The sequence below is a fragment of the Macrobrachium nipponense genome, chromosome 9 (genome assembly GCF_015104395.2).
Source record: "Macrobrachium nipponense isolate FS-2020 chromosome 9, ASM1510439v2, whole genome shotgun sequence".
NCBI lineage: Eukaryota > Metazoa > Arthropoda > Malacostraca > Decapoda > Palaemonidae > Macrobrachium > Macrobrachium nipponense.
Genome location: NC_061110.1, coordinates 28,647,655 through 28,674,047, shown reverse-complemented (window position 1 = coordinate 28,674,047; position 26,393 = coordinate 28,647,655). Strand labels below are relative to the sequence as shown.

The window sequence follows — 26,393 nt, the reverse complement described above, 5'->3', positions numbered from 1 at the left end:
TCTTACGGTTAGGACGAAGCTTGCGTTGCCATAGGAAGCAGACACGTCCGGTTTATTTCTTGAAGATATGCACTGCTGATGACGCTCACTAAACGATGAAACAGTCTCTTGAATGATTCTTAATGTAAGATATATCTTATGTTGCCATAAGAGACACTAAGTTGCTTGAAGAATCTCTTCCTTTTGCTGTTGTTGACTTCTGATATGATACATTATTTGTTATTCTTCGGATGACGTTGAACTGCTAGAGCTGCCACCAAATATGTAGGGCTGATGCCTTTGTATAACAAGGCGCCCTGTGGTTTATTAAGACCTGCGATAATTTACGCTAAGGTCGGTTGTTATGACTCCCCATCCTCATTGGAGTATCTTGGATTTCGTTGATAATTATAAGTTCATTCAGTATCTTCTTTCTGATGTGAGGTTCTATTGTTGAAACACAGAGTACGAAAATATCTGTATTCTCTAAGTCTACAACGTGAAGATCAGATAAAATTGGACAGGTCTTCCAAGGAAGCTGACTTAATGAAGTCTGACATACAATCTGGTTTACAAATCATAAAGTGAGCAGACAGTACTAGCTCGAACATACGAACATACACACAGATGACATAGATTATAAGTCATGTAGGCCGGTCTGGGTTATAGGTCACTGTGGTTTCCTCAAGCAGGAGCTTTGTCAATAGTTTACAAAATAATAGATTTGATGACCATAGATGACGACAAACCAGACACTGACTGATACAACATGTCAGCTTAGCCTACATTATCTTATCTGGTCCGATCACACTCCTGCAAGCAAACTGGTTGACCTCTTGGGTCACTGGTTTTAATTAATCATAGTTTTAGTTTTTATATATGGAATAACATTCCATATATTTCATTATGTAACACTTACACATCCACAGTCAGTGAGAGGTAGTCTTCTCTCCATCATGATAGTGGCGCAGGGCGAGAGAAGGGACCAAGTTGCGTTGGTGGCTCGGACCCACCTGTGAAAGCCAAGAATGGGTATTCTTCAGTTGCAAAGAAAGATTTTGCTGTTCTTCGGGACAAGGCATCTGATGGAGATAGGAGGAGGTCCTCTGTGTAGTCTTGTTCGTGAGGTTCGATCATGGAGACAATAGATGAGTAGCAAGATGTGGTAAGTTCTTGCCAGCTTTTACTGCATTTAAACTCCGGTCAAGTTTCGCTCATGTTCACATGAACAAAACATTTGTAGGAAATGAATGCTTCATTTAACAAAGTGAGAACATTGCAAGTTCAGAGAAGAGTGGGCTGCAACAGTCAATCCTCCTCTCTTTTTTTCCTCTACTTTCTGGTTACACTGGAATGAACAAAGGGAATAAGAGGAATTCTATGGAGTATACTCCTGAAATTTCAAATTTGAGAGACTATGTTTTTGGTTCAATCTTAGAATTTCACTGAACTTTCGTCAATCTGTTCAGGGTGGACAGCACCGAGAGGTTTGAATGCCTCTCCAGTGCCACTGTTTTGGGAACAACCAGTTTGGCTTGAACTAGTTGTGTTCGGTATCCTGTTATCATTGTAGTAGAAGTCTCCTTTTGGGACAACTTCACCTTCGCTCTCTTCATTAGAGAATGAAGGAGGTCTGCTCCCAGTCCTTATTCTTGTCTCTCGAATGAAGAAAAATGAGGCTGGAATGCAAATTACAGGAACCTATGAATATACTAGTATATTCTCCTTGTGACATGCTTCTGTTATCAGTTGTATCGTCCAAGTAATAAGCGCATATCTGTAAGTTAATTCTTCAGTAAGTAACCGAGACGAATAGTACCTTCTCTTAATTAACCAGAAACTTAGGACAGCTTTTTGGGCCTTCCAAGAGTTTCCAGTTTTGATTTTGAGATAACTAGTGGTATTGTTTGCTAACAACACCACAGCATTTGCTTTTATCACCGAAAAAGAGGGTTTCTTTCCCTCCTATTTTGGTTAAAATGCAGATGCTCGAGTGTTTTTTTTTTGTGCTCGATGGTTCTAGTCGAACGTGGAATGCACTACCAGGCAACTAAGTTTAGCAAGTGGCAGAATACTGCCTATGCTCTGAGATTATGTTCTTCTTGGTAGTTTCTCCTCCATCGAGAATTAACTACCAATTCGAATCACTGCCCGGCAATCACAGACCTTGTCCGGCAATTACAGACTTTGGTCTCTGGTTGACTCGGAATTTTCACATAAGGCCCATGTCTCGTGTTCAACATTTGCCGTGCCAGAATTTTCAGACAGAGATATATCTCATTAGACTCATTGTCAACTTTGTTTACCCCACAGTATATCAGAAGTCTGTAATCTTCTGTTTCATCACATCTGCCCCATTGGCTGGTGTGATGACGCAGAATGATTTTCTTCAGACAATTTGAGTTTTGTCTTCTTAAATAAGTTTTCTAATTCATAAGGAGTTCAATTTTTCTTTGTTCACCCCAAATTGTAAATTAATAATGAAGACACTGCCTGTTCCCTGCCTGACTAGCTCTGCTTCCAGAGTAAATAGAAAATTCCTCCCTGATCCAACCCAAAAGAAGCAGTTCTTCAGGCAGCACATACAATTCCTGTGTATTCATTACTGAAAAACTCTCCGCCTTCATTGCAAGCACAGACTTTCTCACTGAGCAGCAATTAAATAGCAGAATAACTTTCTCAGTCATGCAAAACACAAGGGATTAGAGCTGTCTTTACAGGTTGGTGTCATCGATGGGACTTTTTCTATGATCAGAATCTTGACAGTTCACTTCTCTCCGATCCAACTGTGAATTTGTAGGTCCACATTCACCTTAGTCATTCACTAAGTAGCACTGTTTCTCCTTGATTGAGATTCAACTATGTACTAACCAGGTCTCTAGAAGGCATTTGACACTCGTTTAATGTGGACATGCCTCGCGAGAATCATAATCTTGTCTCAACATCATTGGCGAACAAGATAGAAAATTTGCATGTTTCATTCTCAACGTCCCCCTTCATAAGGCAGGTGTCATGTCGTGGTCACGCCTCGGATGTCAATCAATCGGCATCTGTCAACGAGTCCAAAACCTTCATGATCTCCTGCGCTTTGGACTTTGTATTGGTTTGTCCTGTTAGTGTGTTGCCATACCTAAGAAGGATTGACACCCTTCATTGAGTGTCGATACCTTTAGCCACTGCTGACTTCCTTGCAGAAGTGTTTAATGACATGTCTTCTTACGAATCTTTCGAGATTGTGGATAACTTCTTGCAGTTGGATACGTCCACTGTTTGTTCTCTCAGAGACCGAGCAGTGCCATTGGCTGGGTACATTTCATCACTCCGAAGAATATGTAGGACTGGAAGATAGATGCATTCTCATTACATCCCAATTTATATCTTTCCTCCTTCCGGTCTGCCCACAGGTCCTTGGATCCTCTTTTCCTTGGACTGGTGGTGGATGCTCACAAGTTGTGTTTGCTTACCTAGCTCCTTCAAGAGGACAAATTGCATCTCGCAGTTCTAGAGGTAAGAAGGATGCAAGAGTGACTGGCCTCTCCACCTTCCCCTCCTCATCCTTCTACTCCTCTTCCTTCAGGTTGAGGATAGGACTCAAACTTACACTTGCTGGTCTGGTGATTGATGCAGTAAGCTTGCACATCAAGTTTCCCTTCTATTTTTATTTTCAGAATCATAGAAGATATCCCGCTCCTTCCTCTAGGAAGGGGAGGAAGGAGACTAGCAATAATGCAAACCCTTCCCAGAACTTTGCATTAATGCTTCCGACTCTTGAATATTCTTCCCAGCCCTTTTTCGGTTGAGTCATGATTCCTCACTCATTTCAAAAAGGCCTAGAGGTCTGACTCTTGATCATGCAGTTCCTATACTCAAATCAAGTTATCAGAGGCAGGGCACTCCTCCTCGCTCTTATGACCAATCAGTGAGTCTTCCTTATGTAAAGGACCGATGTTTGTATGTCGTGTAGAAACAAATCACAATTTTTGAAAGTAAATTGTATTTTTCCTAACTATACTAACCTGAGGTCCAATGTAAAGGACCTCAGGTTTGTATAGTTGGGAAAAATACAATTTACTTTTAAAAATTATGATTTTGAATCTTACCTATGATGATTGTGTGGAAGAGAGAATGAGTGTTGGCTGGTCCCTTTCTTTCTCTTTTTATCCTCTCTTCTTCCTATGTGCAGGTTCTCTTTTTTTTCTCTCCCTACGGGTGAGTTGAGGAATAGACACGTCATATGGTGGACTGGTCTGATACAGGTGAATAAGGTAGCCATACTGAAAGTTGGTGTGTTTTGATCTTTGAAATACCAAACCCTCTATTCAGTAGCAAAATACTCCTCTATCTACAGCAAGGGGGAGTGAGGAGTGGTAACAAACCCCTGAAGTATATGGTTTGTTACTTGAACAGTCGGATTATTCTTTGGTTCCCTGGTTGCAATGAATCTGCTTATATATCATTTTACTTCAACCCAGACGGCTGAGTTGTTAGATATCTGTTTATCTATCTTCTCATGGGCATGAGACCACCTTCTCTAGAACTCATTCTTGTAAGAGGGGTGGTCAGGTGGCTCAACTCCCCGTCAGTTTAGGATACTTGTACCTCACACCAAGTATAAGTCTATTCTATTGTTAAGATCGAAGGTTTGTTCCACATATGAACAAATGACAGATTTTTTAATCAATTTGCATTTTTCATAGCTAACAAACCTGAGGTCTTAATGTTTACTGTCCACTTCTAGCCGCCTCTCTTTTTTATAGTTCCTGGGTTTGGGAAAGGCAATACATACGTACGGGAGTTGCCAGATCTCACAGATTCCTTGCTTACAATCTTTGATTGTTTTTAACCAGTTACCAGCTAGCACTGGGAAATATCCTATTGTTAAGATCTCAGGTTTGTTAGCTATGAAAAATACATAAAATTTGTCATTTTGAGATCAATTGTGTTTGTAAGCAGTTGAATTCATATTTTGAGAAGTTTTAATAGAATTGATATTGTAAGATTTATACTGTCTCCTTTGTAGGTGCTAAGCAAGATTGATAATGCAACAGCTGGGACAAGCTCAATGGAGATGTGCCACAGTGAACCTTCTACATCAGGTTTGTTAATTAACTTCTTTGGAAAATTTATTAGTGTCTTACTGCTTGTATGATAGCCTGCTAATAATTTACTGTGTAAATGTTTCATACTACTATATCAGGCTGATATTCAAGGCTCCACCTAGGAAGACAGTTGAAGATTTTCTTCAAATGTGTACTTTGACCCTTTCTGATACTTATGGATTATACTTTATTATATTGGATTTTGTGCAATGTTCAAGGCAAGTTGGATTTAATGCAAATGGTGTGTTGTCTAAATGCAACATAATGGATTTATTGAGGAGTGTGTGTTGTTTAAATGTAACACTGTTCAGGTGATGCTTTGCAGACATGTAAAAGAATTGTGCAAACAGGAAAAAAGAAAAATTGCTGTTTTTAATAGCTAGATATGGCATTTGACAACAGAGGTATGAAGTATTCCACCATAAGTCGTTACAGTTTCCTAGATGCAGAAGATTTTCCACACACACACACACACGAGCATGCCATTTGTGTTTGATCAGTGCAATATATTGATGCAGTAAATTTATTTATTTTCTTTTTTGAAGTAGTAACATCGAAGTTGGATAATGGCACCTTTTTCCCTCTGATACATGACAAGATTGTCAAACTTATTCCAAGTAACAGTGCAACACATTAGCCCGTGGTCTGGTGCTCCACCTTGAGAAGCCCATATTTCAAAAGCTAATAGTAGTAGTATCTCAAACTGCTAGCCCATAATTTTTTTTACCAATTTCTTTGAAATGTCACACACAATTGCCTAGTTCTTTCAGATTGATAGCAATATTTTTAACTGAAAATTTTAAAATCTGAGCAAAATTTTTTCTTGGCATTTAAGTTATTCAAGTAGTTGTTACAAATTCATATTTACCAAGATTTCTTATTGTTCACATGCAGAACAAGTCTTTGGTCTTAACAGTAGGATAAATCTTTTGGTGCTAGCTAGAAACTGGTTAAAAAACAATCAGTGATTGAATATGCAAGGAATCTGTGGCATCTGGCATCTAATGCGTATGAGAAGTGGAGAGTGGTCATCAACTATGCATGAACCCATGATGAATTTAGTCTTTCTTCAGCTGCCTTGGAGAGCAGGTGTTCACTATGCTCTTCTTCCTAAGCCAGTTTTTTTCTGGATAGCCTGTGATCTTATCCTGCTTTATTTCTTTATTCTTATTTAATGGGTGTCTGTGTATGCTTGTGTGTTACTATGGATCCCTCCAAGTCCTGGGCCCGTCAGTGCATGTGTTCAGGCCTTCCAAGATTCCCATATTCAGTGGACGTGAGTCTCCTCTTCACATACGTGGATATGATTCTCTCTCTCACATTTGTGTGCCTGTGAAGGATAATTTTCCCCCTTCTTCTCAGAAGCCTCTCACTGGTTCTACTTCCAATTAACTTGTGTGAGTTCATCGTAAGGATGAATAGGCTCAGATTATGAAGTCAAAGGTAGTGGTCCCTCAGGTAGGTAATCAAGGCCTCGGAGTCCTTGTTTTCTCTCCGGAATGGAGACCTTCTAGAGTCCCAGCTCCTCTTTCCTTGAAGTCAGTTGGAGGATGCCATAGACAGATGACAGGCTGACACCAATGATCAACTTGTCCAACAGCAGGTCACTGAATCGAAGGTTCATTCTTGTCCTCTACCTCCAAGGTAGAATAGGCAGTCTTCCTTCTAAGCCTGTTGATTGCCTGTTGAGGTATCTTGACGATTGGCTGGTCTTAGCAAGTTCCAGGAAGAAACTGTTTTGGGACCGGGACTGACATCTCTAGCTTTGTCAGTCTAGGCATTGTGGTAAATCTGGAAAAGTCCAATCTTTTTCCCACCCAGAGGATTCTGTACCTGTGAATAGTGATAGATACAGCGTCGTTGATAGGTTTTCTGTCAGACCAGAGATTACAGAAATTCAGGACTGTTGCTGGCTCCTTCATTTTGATGGGGGAGCAACCGGCTCTCCAGTGGCAAGTTCTTCTTGGTCTCTTGTCTTCTCTCGAATATGGATGTCTCCATATTCGTTCCCTGCAGTGGAGACTCGAGGAGTTTTGGTCCTCAGCAGGAGATTCCCCTCAGCTCCAGGTCCCTCTGTCAGCAGAGGTAAGAAACAACTTCTGTGGTGGTTGAATGGCCAGAACCTGACAGCGGAAGTTCCTTTTCATTCACCCCCTCTGGATCTGATCCTGTTCTTGGATGCCTCCTCTGAAGGTTGGGGTGCACACCTCCAAAAGCTCCTGGCCTGGGGGGCTTCGAGTGCACAGGACAGGCAACTCCACATCAACATGCTAGAGTTGAAAGGCAGCTTTTCTGGGTCTTCAGGAATTTCAGGAAAGGATGATGGGGCACTCCGTCCTTCTGATGTCGGACAACACCATGTTGGTAGTATATGTGAACAAAATGGCTGGTCTGCTGTCTCGCCAACTTCACTCGTTGACAGTCGAGCTGCACCAATGGGGTGGAGCTCGTGGCCAGGTACATTCCAGACAAGAGGAATGTGGTGGCTGACAAGCTAAGTTGTCAGAGTCAACTTCTAAGAACGGAGTGACCTTTGCACTAGGACAAAATGGACAGGCTGAATCTCCCATTGGGGAAGACCCATGTTAGACCTCTTTGCGACTCACTTCAACAGGAAGCTCAAGGGCTATTGTTTGGTGTCCCAGATTCATTTGCTGTGGCAGAGGACACTTTCAGGATCCTTGGGACAATCTAAAAGTGTACACCTTCCCTCCATTCTGCCTGATTTGTCATGTCTTGAACAGAGCGATGGGTTTCAGGAATCTTGGGATGACCCTGGTAGCACCTTTGTGGCCCGAAGCAGAGTGACTCCCAGACCTTCTGTCTCTTGTCACCAGTTCTAAAAAAAATTTCCCCTTGGCACAACCTTCTCTGCCAACCTCATGTGGAGAGGTACTACCAATCGGTAGGGTCCCTATTTCTTCATGGCTGGAGACTGTCCAGTATCTCTTGCAAGTGAGAGGCTTTTCTTGCAGAGCAGCAACTCATGGCTACCTCAGGAGATCTTCGTCAACCCTGTGCCAGGCCTAGTGGGCCGTCTGCTGTGATGTGTCATCAACGGGGTTTCTCCACTGGGAACCTCTTTGCAACAGATAGTGGATTTTCTGATCTTTCTCATCAAAGCCTGCAGGGGTGTCTTGGAATTGGTTCTTCATAGAGAAGGCGTGGACATCACTTCATTCGTGGAGGTCTCTATGTTGTTCAAGAGCTCTGAACTCTTGTTCACCCAGAAAATTCAAACCTCCTATGTGGGATCTTACTCTGGTTCCTAAGTAGTCTCACTCAGGCTCCATTTGAACCACTACGTTGATCGTCAGACAGGGCACTGATTTTAAAGACAGTTTTCCTCCTGGCCTTGACTTCTTCAAAGAGAGTTGGGGAGCTTCATGGCCCAAGTTATGCATAAAACCAGGGGGGTTGGGGGTCTGTAACCTTCGAATTTGTCCTGGAATCCATGGCTAAGACTCAAAAATCCCTCAGTTCATGATGACAGATTTGCCTTGTTATTCATTCTTTCCCTAAAGGAATTTGTTAATGGCAATCCTCAAGAGTTGTTGCTTTGTCCTGTCAGAGCAGTGCGTGGCTATCTAAAAAGGACTTGTCACCTAAGGACTAGGTGTCTTAAGATTTTTGTTAGCACAGGCTGAACCAAGAAATAAGTGTCCAAAAATACCTTTTCTTCTTGGCTTTGTGAGGTGATTAGACAGCCTACTCCTCACCTTTAAGTTATATCACAAATACTGTGCATGCAAGAGCACCTGACATCAGAGGACTAAGCTTCTCTCTGGCCTTTAAGAGAAACTTGTCTGTTCATAGGATTTTGAATACTGGTTCATGGCTTCGGCAGACCATTTTCACTTCCTCTTACCTCAGGGATTTTGCCCACAGTTCCTTGGTCACTTTTTCCTTTTGTCTGGTAGTGGCTGCCCAACAAGTTGTGTATCTTGTCCAGTGCCCCTGGCAGGACAGTTTGTATCATGCCTAAGTTGATTGTGTGGAAGAGAGAATGAGTGAGATGACTGGTCTCCTTCTTTACCTTTTTTCTATTCTTTATTCTTATGGGCCTGGTGGGTTGAAGATTAGACACATCATACGCTGGCTTGATGCAGGTGAGTACGGCAGCCTTACTGTATGTAATGCTCTTATTTTTTATGTTCCATACAACATACAAATCTGCTTCTCAGTAGCAAATACTCCTCTCTCCAGCGAGGAGAATGAGGAGTGATGACAAGCCCTTTGCCTGTAGCTGGCATAGTTTGTTTCTTGAACAGAAAAAGTTCTAGTTTTCTTCCATGTATGCAATGAATCTGGACATGTCTCATTGTGGTGACTCCGAGTGAACTAAGTTTTAGATACCTATATATCTAGTCACTCCCTTTCTGGGAAGGGTGGTTGGGTGTGGCGAACCTCGAGTCGGTTCAGGATTCTCGCACCTCCCTCCAAGTATGAGTCTATCCTATTGTTAAGACCGAAGGTTTGTTCCTGACATGAAAAAATGACAAATTTTTAATCAATTTGTACTTTTCATAGCTAACAAACTGAGGTCTTAACATTGACTGCCCACCTCTATCTGCCCCTTTAGTATCCTGGGTTGGAAGAAAGACTGAAATGCATCACGAACTTCATGTATGGTCAATAACCACTCGCCACCTCTCCTATGCAGTAGATGCCAGATGCCACAGATTCCTTGTATATTCAGTCTTTGATTGTTTTTTAACCAGTTTCCAGCTGGCACCAAAAGATTTATCCTGTTAAGACCTCTTGTTTGTTAGCTATGAAAAATACAAATTTATTAAAAAATTGTCATTTTGGGATATGATGGTTATCACAAGGTTCTTGTACCAAAATGATTTAATTTATGTACTATAGTATAAGAGTAGATATTTGAATTTTGTTGCCATTACATTGTCCATTGAAATTCACAGATTTCAGTTTCATAGGATTGGTTATTTGCAATATTTCTTCAGTAATTAAATTAGAATATTTTTGGAGGTGTAAGTTCAACTTCCACAAACCACAGTCATGCCACCAAGAAGTGGCAAGCTTGTAGATAGTCATGAATTTACTGAAAGCTCATGAGAGTAATTCACACAAGCCATGAATTGAAAACAATTGTGGCCTAAGTTGTAATGAATGGCTGTTTCCAAAAACTTGCCACCATCCTGTCACTGAGTGCAACTCACAACTTGTGGATCATTGAAGCTTCCAAGCAACAGCACACATAATAAAGTGTATTCAACCCACGATGGGTGCAAAAAAATGTGATCATGTGATCTTTATGATTTGGGCCTAAATGGCCATCTGTATAAACCTGCAGATGTTCATGTAGGCCAGAAATATAAAGAGACCTATCATAAAAGGCCAGTAAATATTAGTCAGTTTTATAACCAAAGTATTACAGATCTACAGAATTATAGAGCTAATTTTTAAAAAACGTAATGTGTATTATAACTGATAGTTGCATAGTAGATCAAAGTGTAAACAAAAGTTATAAGGTTCCTTGTCATAAGCTTATAAAACAAAGTTTATACTGAAGTAAGTCTAATTTATCTATAATTGCCATAAATTACAAATGTATATTAGAAATTAGACCATTGAAATGCTTACCAGCATATTATTTTTATTTTGTATGATACACAAAGTTTTAGTGAATCACTGCATTTTATATCACAGAACATATATTTTATATAAGTTGTAAAATATTTTTGTCTAAATTTTCTAATGTATAATTTGTGGTCATAAATTATAAAAATTATTTGAATACTATTAATGATTTTTTAAGCAATATTCTTTGTATGAAGTATGGTACAGAGGCATTGGTTACACTGTCCAAAGCACATTGTAGACTGTTAAGAAGTCAGACAATACTAAGAATGAAGTCATTTATTTACTGGGAAACTAAGGATCTATTGTTATACACAGGGTTCACATCTAATTGCTGTTTTCATTTCAAGATGATTGCATTGTGGGGGGAGGGGGAATTTTGCTGACCTTTAACTTTTTCTGATGTGGCAGTTAGCATCGCGGCATGCTGCTTAGATGTCAGGGGTTCACGTCTCCCCCAGGTTAGTGAAAAATCACTGGCTCTGTATCATGATCAGTTACTGCTGCAGTATGGGGATCTGTGGTGGGAGGTTGAAACTAACATTCTTTGGAAGCTTGAATTTCAAGTCAGTAGCCCATGTGTGCTTGTTCCATGTGAATAGGTTTCTTCTATTGAAATATAATAATAATAATTATGCTAGTTGTGTCAATTGGTTTGTATGGAAAAATTTATTTCCATTCAGAAAAATATATAATTATTTACTGTTTAATGAGTCAAGCCATGTAATTCAGTATTCAGAAGCTCTCTTATTTACTCATATATCTTATTTTTGTAGGAGCCGTCCTTGGAGAACACCTTGTTTCTCATAAACCAACAGTATCAGATGTTCGACATTTAACAGTGACATCAGGTGACATTGAAGATAAACCTGGTGTCCAGGAGCAAGCCTTGTTAATTCACAACTCTCTTCTTCATTTATTGGATGGCATTATATTATTGTATCACATTGGAGCGCATAAGCAGCTTGGGAAAGTGGCGGCCCAGAGGGACTCAATGAATGAAAATGTTGCCCATGTCCTTGAAATTGATAAGAAAGTTAAATATTGTGGAGAGGAGGTAAGATGGCAATACAATACCATATGCCATTATATTTTTGTATACAGTCACCTCAATTAACGCAAGGGTTACGTTCCTGGAGAGCTTGCGTTAATTAAACACGTGTTATTTAAACTTATTTTTCCCATACGATATAACAGGAATAAAGCGGGTTATGTTCCTGGACTTGGCAAATTTTGTGGATTTTGCTAAGTACAACTGGATTGGATAACAGCAACATCCGTTTGGTTTGTATTTCAACCATCATACAATAGTAAACAATTCCTGTAGTTGTTATAAACGACGATATGTAGAATAGGACTGATATGTTTTTGTAAAAACTTTATTTGCTCTAGATCAAAGATCAGCAAGGAAATATGCTGTTGAATTTAAAGCATGTTGTAGCTGAAGCTGAGAAAACTGTTCAGGCTGCTAGTGACTGTTATCGTGCATTGGCAACAAGGATAAAACTCCAGTAAAGTTATGCCATCAAACACAACTGCAGATGAAATTGAGAGAAAATAATTTTAATCAAAACTACTGAGCTTGAAACAACAAATTTTACTGTTTTTTTCACGCAGATAAAAGGTAAATAACGTAAAGCTCGTATTACAATGAAATCAAGTGAAAATAGCGAACGGAATCACTTTTTTTTTTTTTTTTTTTTTTTTTATTTTTATGCAGTAAATGTGTTTCCAATGCAATCTGATAATGAAAAGAATAATTTAGTTCACAACAAGACTTATTCAAGCAAAATTTTGGATTAAAAATTCGTTGTGTAACGAAAAATAACCTTGTCTCATATAAGTAAAGTATCTAGATATTCAGTTATGCTAACTAGAAGCAAGAAAATTCACATAGAACTGAGTTAAGTACAGCGACATAAACTCGTATTCGCCATCAGCTGATTTCCAAACCAAAACATTGACCGCTATGTTATTATTTTATAACACAAAACTTACATGTATGAGAATGTATACAATATTATTGGATACAGTGAGGTAATGTACATTGGTCCCCCCCATATTCGTGGGGGATGCGTACCAGACCCCCCCGTAAATAGTTAGAATCCACGAATAGTTGGAACCCCTATAAAAACACTAAAAACAGCCTATTTGGTTAGTTAAAACTCGAGAAAAACCCACTAAAAATTTTTATACTTCATTTTTTTAATAGTTTTATCACAAAAAGTGCATTTTATGATGTAATTTATTTAAAAAAACCAGGAATTTGTGGATATTTCATATAGAAAAATACCGTGAATGTGCAAATTTTCCGCAAATAATGCGGGGAAACATTCCTGAGAGAAATCCGTGAATGTGTGAGTCCGCGAATCCGGAGAACACAAATACGGGGGGTCCACTGTAAAACGTTTTAAAAGATTCATGGAAAAGATGCATATTATTCGTTACGTGTGTAATTATATGTAGCCATTAGCAGCAGGACATCGCTCAATTATGCCAATGTCGGAACGAAGCTGATTCTCGTTTTGTGTGGAATTTTTTTTTTTTTTTTTTTGCTTTATTAATAAATAAACAAAATCTTTTGGTTTATTAGGAAAAAACTAATTTTTCCCTTTATTAATAAATACATACTCTGCTATGTCGTTTATGTAGATGGCCATCGTCTGCAGCGCTGTTGCGCAGCTGACTTGATAACAACACTCAGGTGCCAATTCGTGTTAAATAGAAATTTTCATGTTTTTTAAGTATTTCAAAATACGTATTTTCTAGCTCCCATTAAATTGAAAACGCGTTAAATAAACATGTTAATTGAGAGGTGACTGTAGGTTACAAAGGTGTTAGATATAAGGCAGTAATTGTGAGTATACAGTAGTAAACTCTTCATGTGTTCTCTCATGACTTGTATAGTGAACCTCAATTCAAATCAGATATCGTTCATTGTCAAAGGCATATGACTCTAGTAGATGAATCAGGTAGGGAAATAAGTGCACATAGCCAAATTTTTTGTTGTTCATACGCAAACAAACCTTCGGTCTTAACAATAGGATAATTTCTAGCGCCTAGCTGGATCCGGTTAAAAAGCAGATAAAAGCAAGGAATCTTGTGATATCTGGCAACGCATACGTAGCTTGGGTGAAGAGTGGTCAAGGACCGCACAACTATGCCAGTATGTCAAGTCTTTTCTTTGACCGCCTGGGTGAGAGTCGTGTTAACCTCTCTTGGCCTTTTCCCGGTTCATTGCCCGTTTCGCTTGTGTTTAGTGTGTGTGAGTGTTTGGCTGATATTATGGCTTCTTCTGTTCCTCCTTGGCCTCGTCAATGTGTGTTCTCCGGAATTCCAGGGTTTCCGTGTTCTTGTTTTTTGGCTTCGGCAGCGACTGACTCCCACATCACGTGCAGTAGGTGTCGTTCTTATTTTTGTACCATAATGAATCCTTGCACGGAATATCAGGCATGGCCCAAAGAGCAGTGGAAGTCGTTTTATAGCAAGAGAGAACATCGGAAGGTTGCGACTCTTCCTACATGGGAGGGTTTTTCGCCTCTCCCTGATGCTTTGTCTCCTGCAGTATTCAACCCCCATAGTAGTGTTGTTCCTGCGTCTCCTTCCTTTTCTTCCATTGATTCATCTCTGGAAGTATCGGGAAGCCACCAGGCTGATGTTTGTAATGTCACCCCTTCTTCTTTGGGAGTTGATTTGATTCCTGGGAAGGGGGAGGCTTTTCCATCATTCTCTTTGCTTCCAGAGTCGGAGGCGTCCAAAATGGTGGTGATTTGTAAGACGCTCGGGATAGGCGATCCCCCATCCTTGGAGGGGTTGCTAGCGCATTTTATAGAGGCTCGCACCCCCCCTGGGGCTGGCCAGGCCAACCCCCCCCTCCCGGCCTCGTCTTTGTGGATATTCGAGGTCGGCCATCTTGCATTGCGCCGCCAGTGACTGCTGCTGCTTCTTTGAGTCGCAGAGACGCTGTGGCGTCAGCCCCATTGATGACGTCACGGGATCCGTCTCTGTGTATTCCTCCGCCATTAGTGTCTGATTCTTCCTCGTGAGGGAAAGCCGTGACGTCACCACCACTTGTGACGTCACTCCCATTGATGACGTCGCTCCCACTCGTCTCCTCTGCTCTGCCTCTCTCAGCCGTGACGTCATCCCTGCCGCCCAGTTCGCTACATCTCCCTTCCATGTCATCGGAGCCTTCTCTGGCGCATCAGTCTGAGGTTATATGCCAGGTCTCCTTATGGGAGTTATTTTTCTCTTAATGTGATCGTGCTCTGCTTCTTTATTTCATTGTTCAGTCATGTTCCCTGATATCTTGAGATTTGTTGTTAAAATAAGTGTTGTTGACTCAGCCTACCACTTCCACATCCCATGAGTTTGAAATATCCTGTTTACTCCATTAAATACCATTGGAATACAGTGAGTCTGACTTGGACTAAAATTTCCTGATTCATTGCAACCATTTTGGGACCTTGCTGTGCTTCACGTCTCTCTCTCTCTCTCTCTCTCTCTCTCTTTGTTACAGTACTTTCATTGACATTTGTTTAATGTTGTACAGTATCTTACTTAATGTAGTGTTTTCCATTCTGTATGTATATACTTACACATATATTGTGCATTTGCTCATCTATATATTTTTTGTTGTTAACTTTTTTATAAGAAGAGAGAGAGAGCGCGCGCAGTGTGCAGTTTTTGTAATTTGTGTTGAAATAGGAACACAATTTTTTTTTTATTCAATAGTGTACAGTATTGTGTTGCAAGTATATTTAAGAAATGCTCTATGCAGATGACAAGTGTTAACAGTGAATCAGATGAATGAGTTAGAGAAATATTTTGCAGATGAAAGAGTGCAAAAAAAAGCAAGGGATTGAAAGTCAGTGTAATAAAAAAAATTTATCATGGCCATAAGATGGCTCCACATGAATGCTTTGAAGCAAATGGAGAAAAGAGGAAGCTGGAACTTCATGATACAGTGGAATCAGGACTTAGATGTAGGACATTTATGTTACCTAGGGGCACACTGGACTGATGTAGAGCAATGATAAAAAAGAATAGTAGCAGCATGGCTGAAGTTAAAGAGATCGCTATACTGCTGGAGCATAGTGTCCCATTGGTAAAGTTCCTCATTGGACAAGTGACTTGCTTACTCGCCCATCAATTTGGTAGCCTGAGTTCGATAACCTCTGCTGCCAATGCAGAACCAGAGGAATTTATTTCTGGTGATTAGTAATTAATTTCTCGATATAATGTGGTTTGGATCCCACAATAAGCTGTAGGTCCTGTTGCTGAGTAACCAGTTGGCTCCTAGTCACATAAAAAATATAATCCTTTGGGTCAGCCCTAAGAGAGCTGTTAATCAGCTCAGTGGTCTGGTTAAACCAAGGTATAGTTCTTGACTTTTATCCCTTTAGTAAACAGAGCAAAACTATATAATGCATGTAGCACAGGCAGTAGCACTAACAAAAAAATTGAAGGAGATTCTGTAAAGATGGGACTATAGAATGCTAAGGTTCATTGCTAGAGTGCATTTGAATTGCAAATAAGGAAGTAGCAGAAAGAATTTATATCTGATGAGTGAAAAATATACTGATAAATTATATCAAAAGACTGAGTTGGTTTGGAAGCATGATCAAAGTGGAGTACTAACAGTTTGTCAAAATTGTACTATATAGAAAGAATATATTTTATGTATAATCCTGTACAGTAATACCTCGATCTTACGTGATTCAAGTTGCACGAACTCACAGTAGTACAAACTTTTCATTGGAACCTAACTAATTATCATACATGAGTATTTCACAGACATGCGAACGCAAAGGCAACCTTTTTTAATGCTGGAGAAACCCCGCAAAGGTGTTTGTTCAATTTTCGTATGTAATTTGTAATTTTTCAAGCTTTTATGTGTAAATTAAATAATTAAGATAATAACTCTCTCTCTCTCTCTCTCTCTCTATCTCTCTCTTACAATGATATAGTGATTAATAATAATAATATAACTCTAATTACAAAATCCGTGACAGTATTTTAAAGAAAAAGGGAGAAAGAAGAGAGAACTATGTTGTACGTTTGTACGTACTCCTATATTTTTACCAACCATTTATATCTTTTTATGGGATGTATTAGGCCAACTTAAGTGAAATTACAATAACTTTAATTTTATTTAAAAGTAAATATTTAGGAAGCATGATTGGGGTCATATTTAGTGTTCAAACTAGAAGTAAGTTTATTAGCATCTTTAGAGACCATGCCAAACTTATGCGAAACTTTCCTTTGATGAGTGACTGGAACCTAAACTCGTGTAAGTTGGGGTTATTATTGTAAGAACCAACATAAAAACTATTAATGATGAATTTATATGATGATGATTCTTTAAATCTTGTCAATTTTAATTTTGTAAAGCTTGTTACAAAAGTGCCATACATTGTACTCATAGGTTACAATGTACTGATTAAGCATTTAGTTCTTAAGAGTTCTCTTATATACATTATGTTTTCATATGTTAATTTAATTTATATTTGGGGAGGATGTATTTATTGTAATGAAATTTTCTCTTGCAGAATCTACATCAATGTCTCTTGGAGGAGTTACAGGGATCACGAATGGTTTTTATAGATAAATTGAAAGAACAAGCAAGACAACAGGCATGGGTAGTTGCTGCTGTTCACTCCCGTACAAAGCATATGCATTTAATATCACTGATGAAAGTTATTCTAACTACACTGAAGGTAAGTGTGATGAACTTTATTCCACATAACAGCACAAAGCATTTTTCCTAATACTTTTGCAGTCTAATACATTTCATGCTTTGGTCTTCATCAGTCACAGGCACGTTGGTGGACTAGTGACTGCTGGAGCAAGTCACATAGGCAGGCTAGTCAATGGACAATGGTGGAGTTGAGTTAACAGGTATACCGTTGGGCAGACTGGTCAGTGGACAAGGCATATGGTTTGCAGTCTGCAAGCAGTAAGGCCAAAGAGTAGGATGAATGCAAAACCCAGAATGAGATATCATTTGAGGACTGGCTGTACTTCTTAGTAACTAGCAATGAAAAAAATGCCATTGTTGACCTGAAGACCAAAAACTTTGAAGCTAAAAGAACAGATTATTTTTTTTTTATCATGGGGCTCTTTAGCTTACCTTTCATTATTTTAGTCAGTTTTGAAACATGTTTCTTCTTTTCTGATATACCTCATCTGCTGTCATTTTTTACTTTCTTCTAGAGTTAGAATGAAAGATATACTTCATTTAATTTACAATTAGTTGGAGCCTCTCTGTGCTTCTAGGTTATGATATACCAAAATGAAAAATATGCTATCCTGGTGCTAGATTATTGAGGTTTTTTAGTAACTATTTCATTGAAAGTGTATTTTGTAATGTTCTTACAGGATGCTTCAAAGGAAAGAGAACTTTTTGGCTTTGTGCCTGATTTTTATGTGGAAAGCTTAACGGAAATGTGTAGTGCTCTACGGTCGTATTTCACTGAGCCACCTGAAAATGTTCCTGGTGAGTTTGCTTTTTGTTTGTTTACAAGCAGTTGTTGTTGCTAACTTTATCTTTAATTGAGTAATAAGTATGTATAAAGAAATATATTCACAGTCAAAAGTTTCAGGAAGTAAAATGTGAAAGTAAACACTGTGTTCTCTCTAATATTAGCAAAATCCTCATTTACCTAACTTTTGAAAGATGAAAATTAAAGATTCCAGGAAATAGGAAGACCAAAAAAAGTTAAAATTTTAGATCTTGGTATAAGAGGGAGAGTGCTAAGAAATGGACAGACAATAACCCCAAAAAATAGCTGTATCAGCTTCTTAGAAAACAAAAGATTGTAAAAGTTGGCAAATGGTCATAAGCAGAGAATTCCAAAGATTAGCAGTAGATAAAAAGCAAAAAAGTGTGAGGGTTTCTTTGGTAGCAGATTAAATGAATACTATATATTTTTGTGTATAAGACGACCTCTGAAACCTAAAATTCATCCTAAAAAATTGGGGGTCAGCTTATATGTACTACCATTTGGTAGGCTAGCCTAGGCCTAGGTGTAATAATCACTGACATACTTGAAAGGATTAACAGTATGAAATAACCTGATGATAAAGGTTATAAAAGCATTTTTACCTTATATGCTATTATTGGCTTATCTTCATAATAGATAGCCTATTTGAGGAATAATTCCATATCAGTGAAAGCAGTTATTAACTATGTGAGCCCAGTTAAGAAAATGTAAACATCCGAGTATGGTTTCCTTCACCGCAGTTTTATCTCTTGGTAACCTTTCAGAATAATATTTAGAATAACTTAATATTTAGTTTTCATTAAAAATTCATTATCATTTTGGCGCTAAATAACAATTTTGGATTACACACAACCTTTACTTTAGAATAAAAATAATTTTACAGTAGTTGCATTTAACACTTAGGACATTATAAAACTATTATCTCCTGTCAAGATAATTAATATCAGTAAAACATCAAACCTGCTACATGTATATGTATATCTAAAACCCATAAAATTCCTCACAATCATTACTATCAGTTTCAAAAAGTTTCTCATGCATATCACAGGATTCTTCACATATGCCACCATCATAGGGATTCCAGTCTGGTTCTAATGAGTTAACTTTGTCTTTGTCATTACATTTTAAAATAATTTTATGATACTTTCTACTTTAAGTTTCCCCATACTTTTGTAATAAAATCACAGAGAACAGCAAATGAGGTAGCACTCATAGCTCCATCTTTTGTAAAGATTTTTCTCCAGTCATCATCCCGCCATTCCATTGTTCTCTCACATTATCTTGAAATGACCTGTTTAAACTGTTGTCAAGTGGCTGCAGTATAGATATCAAACCACCAGGGATAGCTGCAATGTCAGGGTTGGAATGTGATACTGGGTTTTAGTATTTGCCGTTACGTGGTTATGAAATATATTCCAAACCAGTAAACTGCATTTGTTTCATATGTCCACCTGGATGTATGTTCCAATGATTCTCGGTCCATAATTTCACACCATTGTCCATCCACCCTTTCTCTTAAAAATAAAAACACCAGGAGGAAACTGTATAATAGGTTTTGTTTTAATTTTAAAAATAACCATAGGTTTCAGTTTTGCACCATGAGCCATGTAGGATAATACCACTGTAAACCTTATCTTCTGTTCCATACTTTTAACGTGTACTGTTTTTAATACTTTCAAATCTACTGTTTCTTATAAGTAGCTTAGATAACTAGTTTCTAACTCGCGCATCAGCCTTTATTTGAAAATTCGCGGTAGTGCTTTGATCGTTTAGTGTAGGTGACAAGTCCTGCCCATTAACGGGAATACGGGCAGTCCCCGGTCATCGGTAAACTCAGTTATCAGCGATCCAGTTTTATGGGGCTTGTCTAGCGCCATAAAATCGGTGATTTATGGTGCCATAACAGGCTGAGTTCTGGTTATCGGCACCATAAGGGTGTTTATGGTGCCGAAGACCGGTTATCAGCGTCATAAATCGCCAGGTTTCAGTTAATGGCGGTTTTCACTTATCAGCACACCCCTGGGGATGGAACCCCCGTCGATAACCAGGGACTGCTTGTATTGGAAATGATTTAGCAGAAGACCTCATTCTGTTCTCACTGGCTCCAGTGAATATCGGGTTGGCAGCAACTTATGCTTCATTGGTTTTTGGGTGTATAACTGGATTCAGTGAATTATTATCGCTTAATTTTGAGTAGCCTTCAAGCTTATTAACCTATTAACTTTTATGATTAGGATTAACATATTATGTTTGATTCTAGTTCTTCTAGCCTTTACTATTGTAGCAAAGGTTGTAAGACCAGATTGACCAACCTTACTATGATTCACGTACAGTTAGCAGCAAGTGTAGGGGACAGGTGTGTAGTAGGGGGAAAACTTGTGCTGAATGTCTTGATTATGATGAGAAAAAATGGAAAGTTCTTAGACCTCACCTAGACAGGTTAGGAAAGCGGTTTTTAGATCCAAGAGGCAGTCATGTAGCATAGAACCAACTCCTAACCAAGGTTAGAAGTTTGCCTGCTATTCCTTCTACTCCTATTTCCGACTGTTTTCCTAATCCTTGTCCTTCTACTTTTCATCCACCTACTCCTGTGCCTGGCTCCCTCACTTCTGATCCTTTTGCCATTGCCAGTGTCAACTCTAGTAGTACTGATACTTCAAAATTATTGTTTTCTTTACCAAATTTATTGTGAAAATATGTTTTATTCATTTGAAAAATTATTGTGTTTTTTTACCATTACACTATACTATAGTAATATGATGGTGGTATATGATAATGGTGGAATCTTTATCAACAAAACATTTAATAGGTACCAAGTGATTAGTACATAGCTATATGTAGTTTCACTATCCGTAGCAGCTAGAATTTGAAATTTGAGGTAGCACCATTTTTGTTTTGGTTAGGCGACCACCCTGCCACCACGTGGGGAAGTGCAGAACCAACACAGTAAACAGTTATTTGAATTCTTGGCTACTTCTATAACTTTCAGTTTAAAACTAGCTTCATATTTTCTTCTTTTCACTAGTGGTGCCATAATTGATATGGGTACACAGTAAGTTAATAAGAAATTTTAATTGACTTATACAGTTTGTGATTGTTGATAAATGTCCATCAATACACCTTACTTTTAATTCTTTGGGTGTATACAAACCCTCGGTCCAGTAACAATAGGAAGGTACTTAGCGGCAGCTGAACCGGTCGTAAGCTTCGAACAAGGGGGTTCGGTAGTTAACTACTTATCCGGCAGTTGGTGTTGGTGGTCAGCTCGACTGCGAGGAGAGGAGTCACTTTGCTTTCGGCTGCGTTGGTGGATAGACGTGCTGCTCGCCTCTCTGCCTGCTTCAAGTCGTATGCTTGGTTTTTTTACTTCGTGAAGGCTTTTTCTCTTTCTCTATTACTTAGTGTGCATGTCCTTATGTGGAGGGCTGTAAGTGTGGGGCCTTTCAGTCCTCTGTAGAGGTAGACCCTCATGAATTGTGCACTCGGTGTCGAGGTCGAGAATGCTCTCGCACCGAGCCATGTGATGTCTGTTGTTGTATGGTCGTAGGAGCAGTGGGAGTACTATGGAGGGAGGAGGAAACCGCGTAATCCGGCCAAGGAGTCATTGGAGGGTTCTCCTGTTACTCCCTTGGTTATGGACACGTCTTCTCCTTTTCTCCCTCCATCTCAGCTCCCTCGTATGGCTCCTTTCCCTTCGGGGGGGAGTATCTCGCTCCTTCTCCTCTCTCAATCAGTTGAGCGTGGGGGATGGGGCTAGGTAACCCAATGTTCATTTGTATTCGGGGTCGTCCGTTCGCTCGGGGTGGGAACTGTCGTCCCTGGGTGAGGGGAAACCCCAAGTGTTCAGGGGCTGCCGAGTCATCTAGCGAGAGGGCCCGGGCCGGTAACTCACGGCCGAACCACCACGACGGTATCCACGCCTGGCTACGCTGCTCCACCTCACCTGGTCTATACCCAGCACATTGCCATGGTTACCCCGACAGCTGCTTTTAAGGCGCCGCTGCCGGAGGTGAAGAAGTTTACCATGTCGCTACCGCCTGGTTTTGCTGCTCTTGCTCCAGCCCCTGACTTCCGGTGTCCCAAGAGCTCTCCCCTGGACCTGCCTCCAGTACAGAGGATGCCGCTGGTTCCTGCCCCGCCTCCTGTTCCTGAGATTGCTGCCGCTCCAGTTCCAGTACCAGTTCCTGCTGCTCTTGTTCCTGCCCGTGGTGTTGCCACTCCCACCCCAGGTCCTTCCAGACAAGTGCAGTTGGGCCCTGTTGCTTCGGCAACTGCCCCGGCTCCATCCTGGATGGAAGACCTGACGGTGGTCCTGAGGAAGCTGACGAAGAAGGAGAAGAAGAGGAGGAAGGTGTCTTCGTCGTCGTCTGCCGCCGCTTCCCCTTCGTCTTCTAAGGCCCCACAGCCGAAGAAGAAGAAGGTAGCCTCCTCCCCCCCTAAGAAGGCTCGCTCTGAGACTTCTAAAGGTCCGTCCCACTCTGGTGGGACGGTTGGGACTCCGCTGGTCCTCCTGTTCCTTCGGGAATGGGGCCCGTCTCTCCTTCCGCAAGGAAGAAGAAGACGGGGACCGGAGGAGCGCCGGAGGTTCTGCCTCGGCACCAGGTACCGTCTTGGCCTCTCGTTCGCGAGAGGTACCGAGTTTACGGTCACCTGCGGGTGACCGTGCAGCCAAGACCCAGGCAACTGAGTCCACTCGACGCCAGGATCCAGGCACGGAGCGGAAGACTGGTGGGAGTCACCCAGGTGACTCCCACCAGACCAGCGATCGCTCGTGTGGCGAGCTGCTGGTACCCAGGGTTGAAACGACGGTCCCAGACCGGCTGCGGGCTGAGGCGAGGAAGTGGTCCTATGGAGGAGTTATGGAGTTCCATTTGACAACGTCTGTGTGAGAGAGAGAGAGAGAGAGAGAGAGAGAGAGAGAGAGAGAGAGAGAGAGAGAGAGAGAGAGTAATTGGTGGTTGGATGGTTAACGACTGTATTGGCTGTTGGTGAGTTCTGGCTGGGTTGTCTGCTGGTAGAGATCAAGAGTTCTGTGTTTTTAGTGAGTTTTCAGTAAGTCTTTGGTAAGAGCTGGTGAGAGTTAGTAGTGTCGGAAGCAGTTATTTGAAGGCATTGGAAATTGGTTGAGTTTTGTGTTTTGTTTTGTTGTTGTTAAGTTAGTGTTTTTTTTTTTGCTTAGAGTTATTGTGCCTGGGCTGTAGTGTTGTTTGTGCAGTAGTCTTTTGGGGTTAGTGTTGTTTTTGAGGTTGGGGGGTTATATGTGATTTTTTGTTGTTGTTGGTTATTTATTTTCTGTTGACGCCTCTAGCCAGCGGACAGCACAGGATAGCCCGGAGTAACTGGATTGATTGGTAAGTACATGTGTTTTGAGATTTTTTTGTTTTTTGTGTTTGTTTTTTTTTGTTTTGTTTTTGTATAGGTGTAGGTCAATTGTCCTGCGTGCATGCTGTAGTGTGTAGAGGAAAGTGTGACTGGGGTGGATTTGGCAGCTAGAGTGATTAGTTTAATGTTGGGGGGGGATTTTGCCAGCTTGTTTTTCAGCTTTTGATCCCGCCACAGTCCCCTCGGTCGCCTGGATCAGCCTTGGCTGGTCCAAGCGGCGTGACGAGCCCTGAGGACAGGTCTCGCTCCCACCGCGACAACGGACTCTGCTGGTCCCCTGACCGCCGCTCCTACCGGGACCGGGCAGAGAGGGGGACTAGCAGCAGCTCTTCTGACGCTCGGGACTGTCGCCGCTGTTCTCTGTCCAGCCGTTCTCCTCTGGAGAGCCGCTCGACCAGGCCTGCAGCTCTATCGCCACCGCGGGTTGGCGATCGCCTGCAGCCCCCCCAGCACACCGGTTCTGCCGGTGGGCGAGGGGGGAGCGTCAGGTCTACCTCTCCTATCCCTCCAACTTCCTCGGGCGAGGCGACCAGGAGTGATCGCAAGGGGCGCTCTCCTCACGATCCTGCCATGACACCCTACGAACCTTGCACGGTCCTGGGACCGACCAGATCGTACGCTCAGGTGGCAGGAGGAGACCATGAGGGCTCTGTTGTGGTTCCTCCTGTGGAAGGAGGAGGGTCTCGGGAGGCTTTCTCGTTGGATGGGCTTAACGGTCCGTCTCTGCAGGACGCAGTCACTCCCGAGATCCAGAGGTCGTTCGCTGAGGTTATTGCTCTGATTCGTCAGCACAATGACCTCAGGGAAGGATCGCCGCTCCTACCTTCCGACCCTACATCATGTTTGGAGTCGTTCTGGGAACCCAAAAAGGAACCCAGGACGACAGTGGGTCTGCCGCGATCAGCCTTGGCCGACAGTGTGCTGAGCCAGGTGGACGCACTCGTCTCCGGACAGGAGGGTTCGCTTCGGTCCGGCAGGTCGTCCAAGCTCCTTCCTCCACCTCTACTGCGACAGAGGCATTTTTACGTGCCATCAGAGGACCCTCTGCCGCCCAAACAGGTTAACCCGGAGCTAGCTAGGCTAACTCCGGGGGTGTCTCTGCAGCAGCTCCTGTTGGAGAACCTCTGGTTCTCGCAGCAAGAGGCACTTGCCTTAGAATCTACCGCTATGGCAGTATTTCAAGCAGTCTCATGGGTAGACCTGTGGTCCCTCACAGTTTCTAAAGCCGTGGCCCCCTAGGGAAACATCACTCCTGAAGGGGACCCGGCTTTCGTGAGACTGTGCCAGTTTGGAGGTAGGGCTATCTCCTATCTGGCCCACCAGATGGCTAATCTGTGGGCCAACCTGGTAATGAGGCATAGAGACGCTGTCCTCACTTGAGTGACCAGGACGGCTTGGCGAGAGGCGGCCTTGGGTCTTCGCAACGGGCCGGTGCGGAGTTCCTCCTCTCTCTTCCCCAGAGAGATGGTGGACGCTGCGGTGGAACAATGGCGCACTGACGATAGTGACCGTTTAGTCCACCAGGCAGTCTCAAAGGTGGCTGGGCAACCTCGAACGACTGTGGCTAAGCCCAAGAGTTTAGCTAGCGCTTCCTCTGCGGCTAAGACGATCGCTTCTTCGAAGCCGAGAGGAAAGACTCTGCCTTCGACTTCGACTGTAAGGAGTGACCGTAACCAGCCCTCCTCCCATTCCTCCTTCTCTCGAGGAGGAACTGGGAAGAAGTCGAAGAGAGGAGGGAAACGCTAGAGGGGGTGCCTAGTGAGCCATTGGGCAACATGGCAGCGCTACGGAGCGGAGACCTGGATAGTGAACGTCCTTCGGGAGGGATATTTGCTACCCTTCGAGCCTCGGCCACCCCTCACCTCCAACCCTGTCCATCATCAGGCATACGTTCCTGGTTCGGCCAAGGACGTGGCGCTTCAGCAGGAAGTAGAAGCCATGCTGAGGAAACAAGCTGTGGAGATCGTATGGTATCAGTTGCCGGGCTTCTAGAGTCTACTTTTCCTGGTGGATTAGTCCTCGGGGGGCTGGCGCCCAGTGATAGATCTCTCTCCTTTGAACTGTTTCGTTTGCCAGGCTCGGTTCACGATGGAAACAGCACGGTCAGTACTCGATTCCATCAGGGAGAATGACTTCGTGCTTTTTTGATGGATGACTTCATGCTTCCTGTGGATCTGAAGGACGCGTAGTTCCAGATACCCATCCATCAATCCTCCAGGAAGTACCTCCGCTTCATCCTCGACGGAACGATGTACCAATTCAGGGCACTTTGTTTCGGTCTCTCAACCGCCCCACAGGTTCACGTGAGTGTTCACGCTGGTGTCGGCTTGGGCCCACTCGGTAGGGATAGTCTTCTGAGGTATCTCAATGATTGGTTAGTCCTGGCGAGGACCGGCTCACAGTTGCTACAGGACAGAGATTGACTCCTCGAATTCTGCCGTAATCTGGGGATCGTAGTGAATTACGAGAAGTCAGATCTCGAGCCCAAGCAGAGGATGAAGTACCTGGGCATGCTGATCAATACGGTAGCAGGGCGAGTCTTCCCTGCAGATTCGCGGATCAGCAGGTTCAGGGAGGCTGCAAGACAGTTCCTGTCCCTACAGGAGCAGCCAGCTCAGCAGTGGCAGGTCGTGATTGGTCACCTGTCTCTCGAGAAGCTAGTCCCTCACGGGCGTCTTCACCTGCAGTCTCTTCAATGGAGACCAATGGAGTGTTGGTCACAGGCAAGAGATCCACCTTTCTTCCCCGTGTGTCTCACGAAGGAGGTGAGGCAGGACCTAGCCTGGTGGCTGGACGACGGGAACCTCGTAAGAGGAGTGCCTCT

At 42.0% G+C, this 26,393-nt stretch overlaps 1 protein-coding gene across 2 annotated transcripts in view; it reads left to right on the top strand.

Annotated features, from left to right (window-relative positions):
• LOC135217984 (E3 ubiquitin-protein ligase RNF123-like) overlaps positions 1 to 26,393 on the top strand; it is a 245,262-nt gene that overhangs the window by 118,824 nt on the left and 100,045 nt on the right. For both annotated transcript variants that reach the window (XM_064254111.1, XM_064254112.1), the window contains exons 14-17: positions 5,000 to 5,075; positions 11,459 to 11,739; positions 17,234 to 17,401; positions 18,063 to 18,180. In XM_064254111.1, coding sequence (XP_064110181.1) covers positions 5,000 to 5,075; positions 11,459 to 11,739; positions 17,234 to 17,401; positions 18,063 to 18,180 — 643 coding nt within the window. The remainder of the gene's footprint in view (positions 1 to 4,999; positions 5,076 to 11,458; positions 11,740 to 17,233; positions 17,402 to 18,062; positions 18,181 to 26,393) is intronic.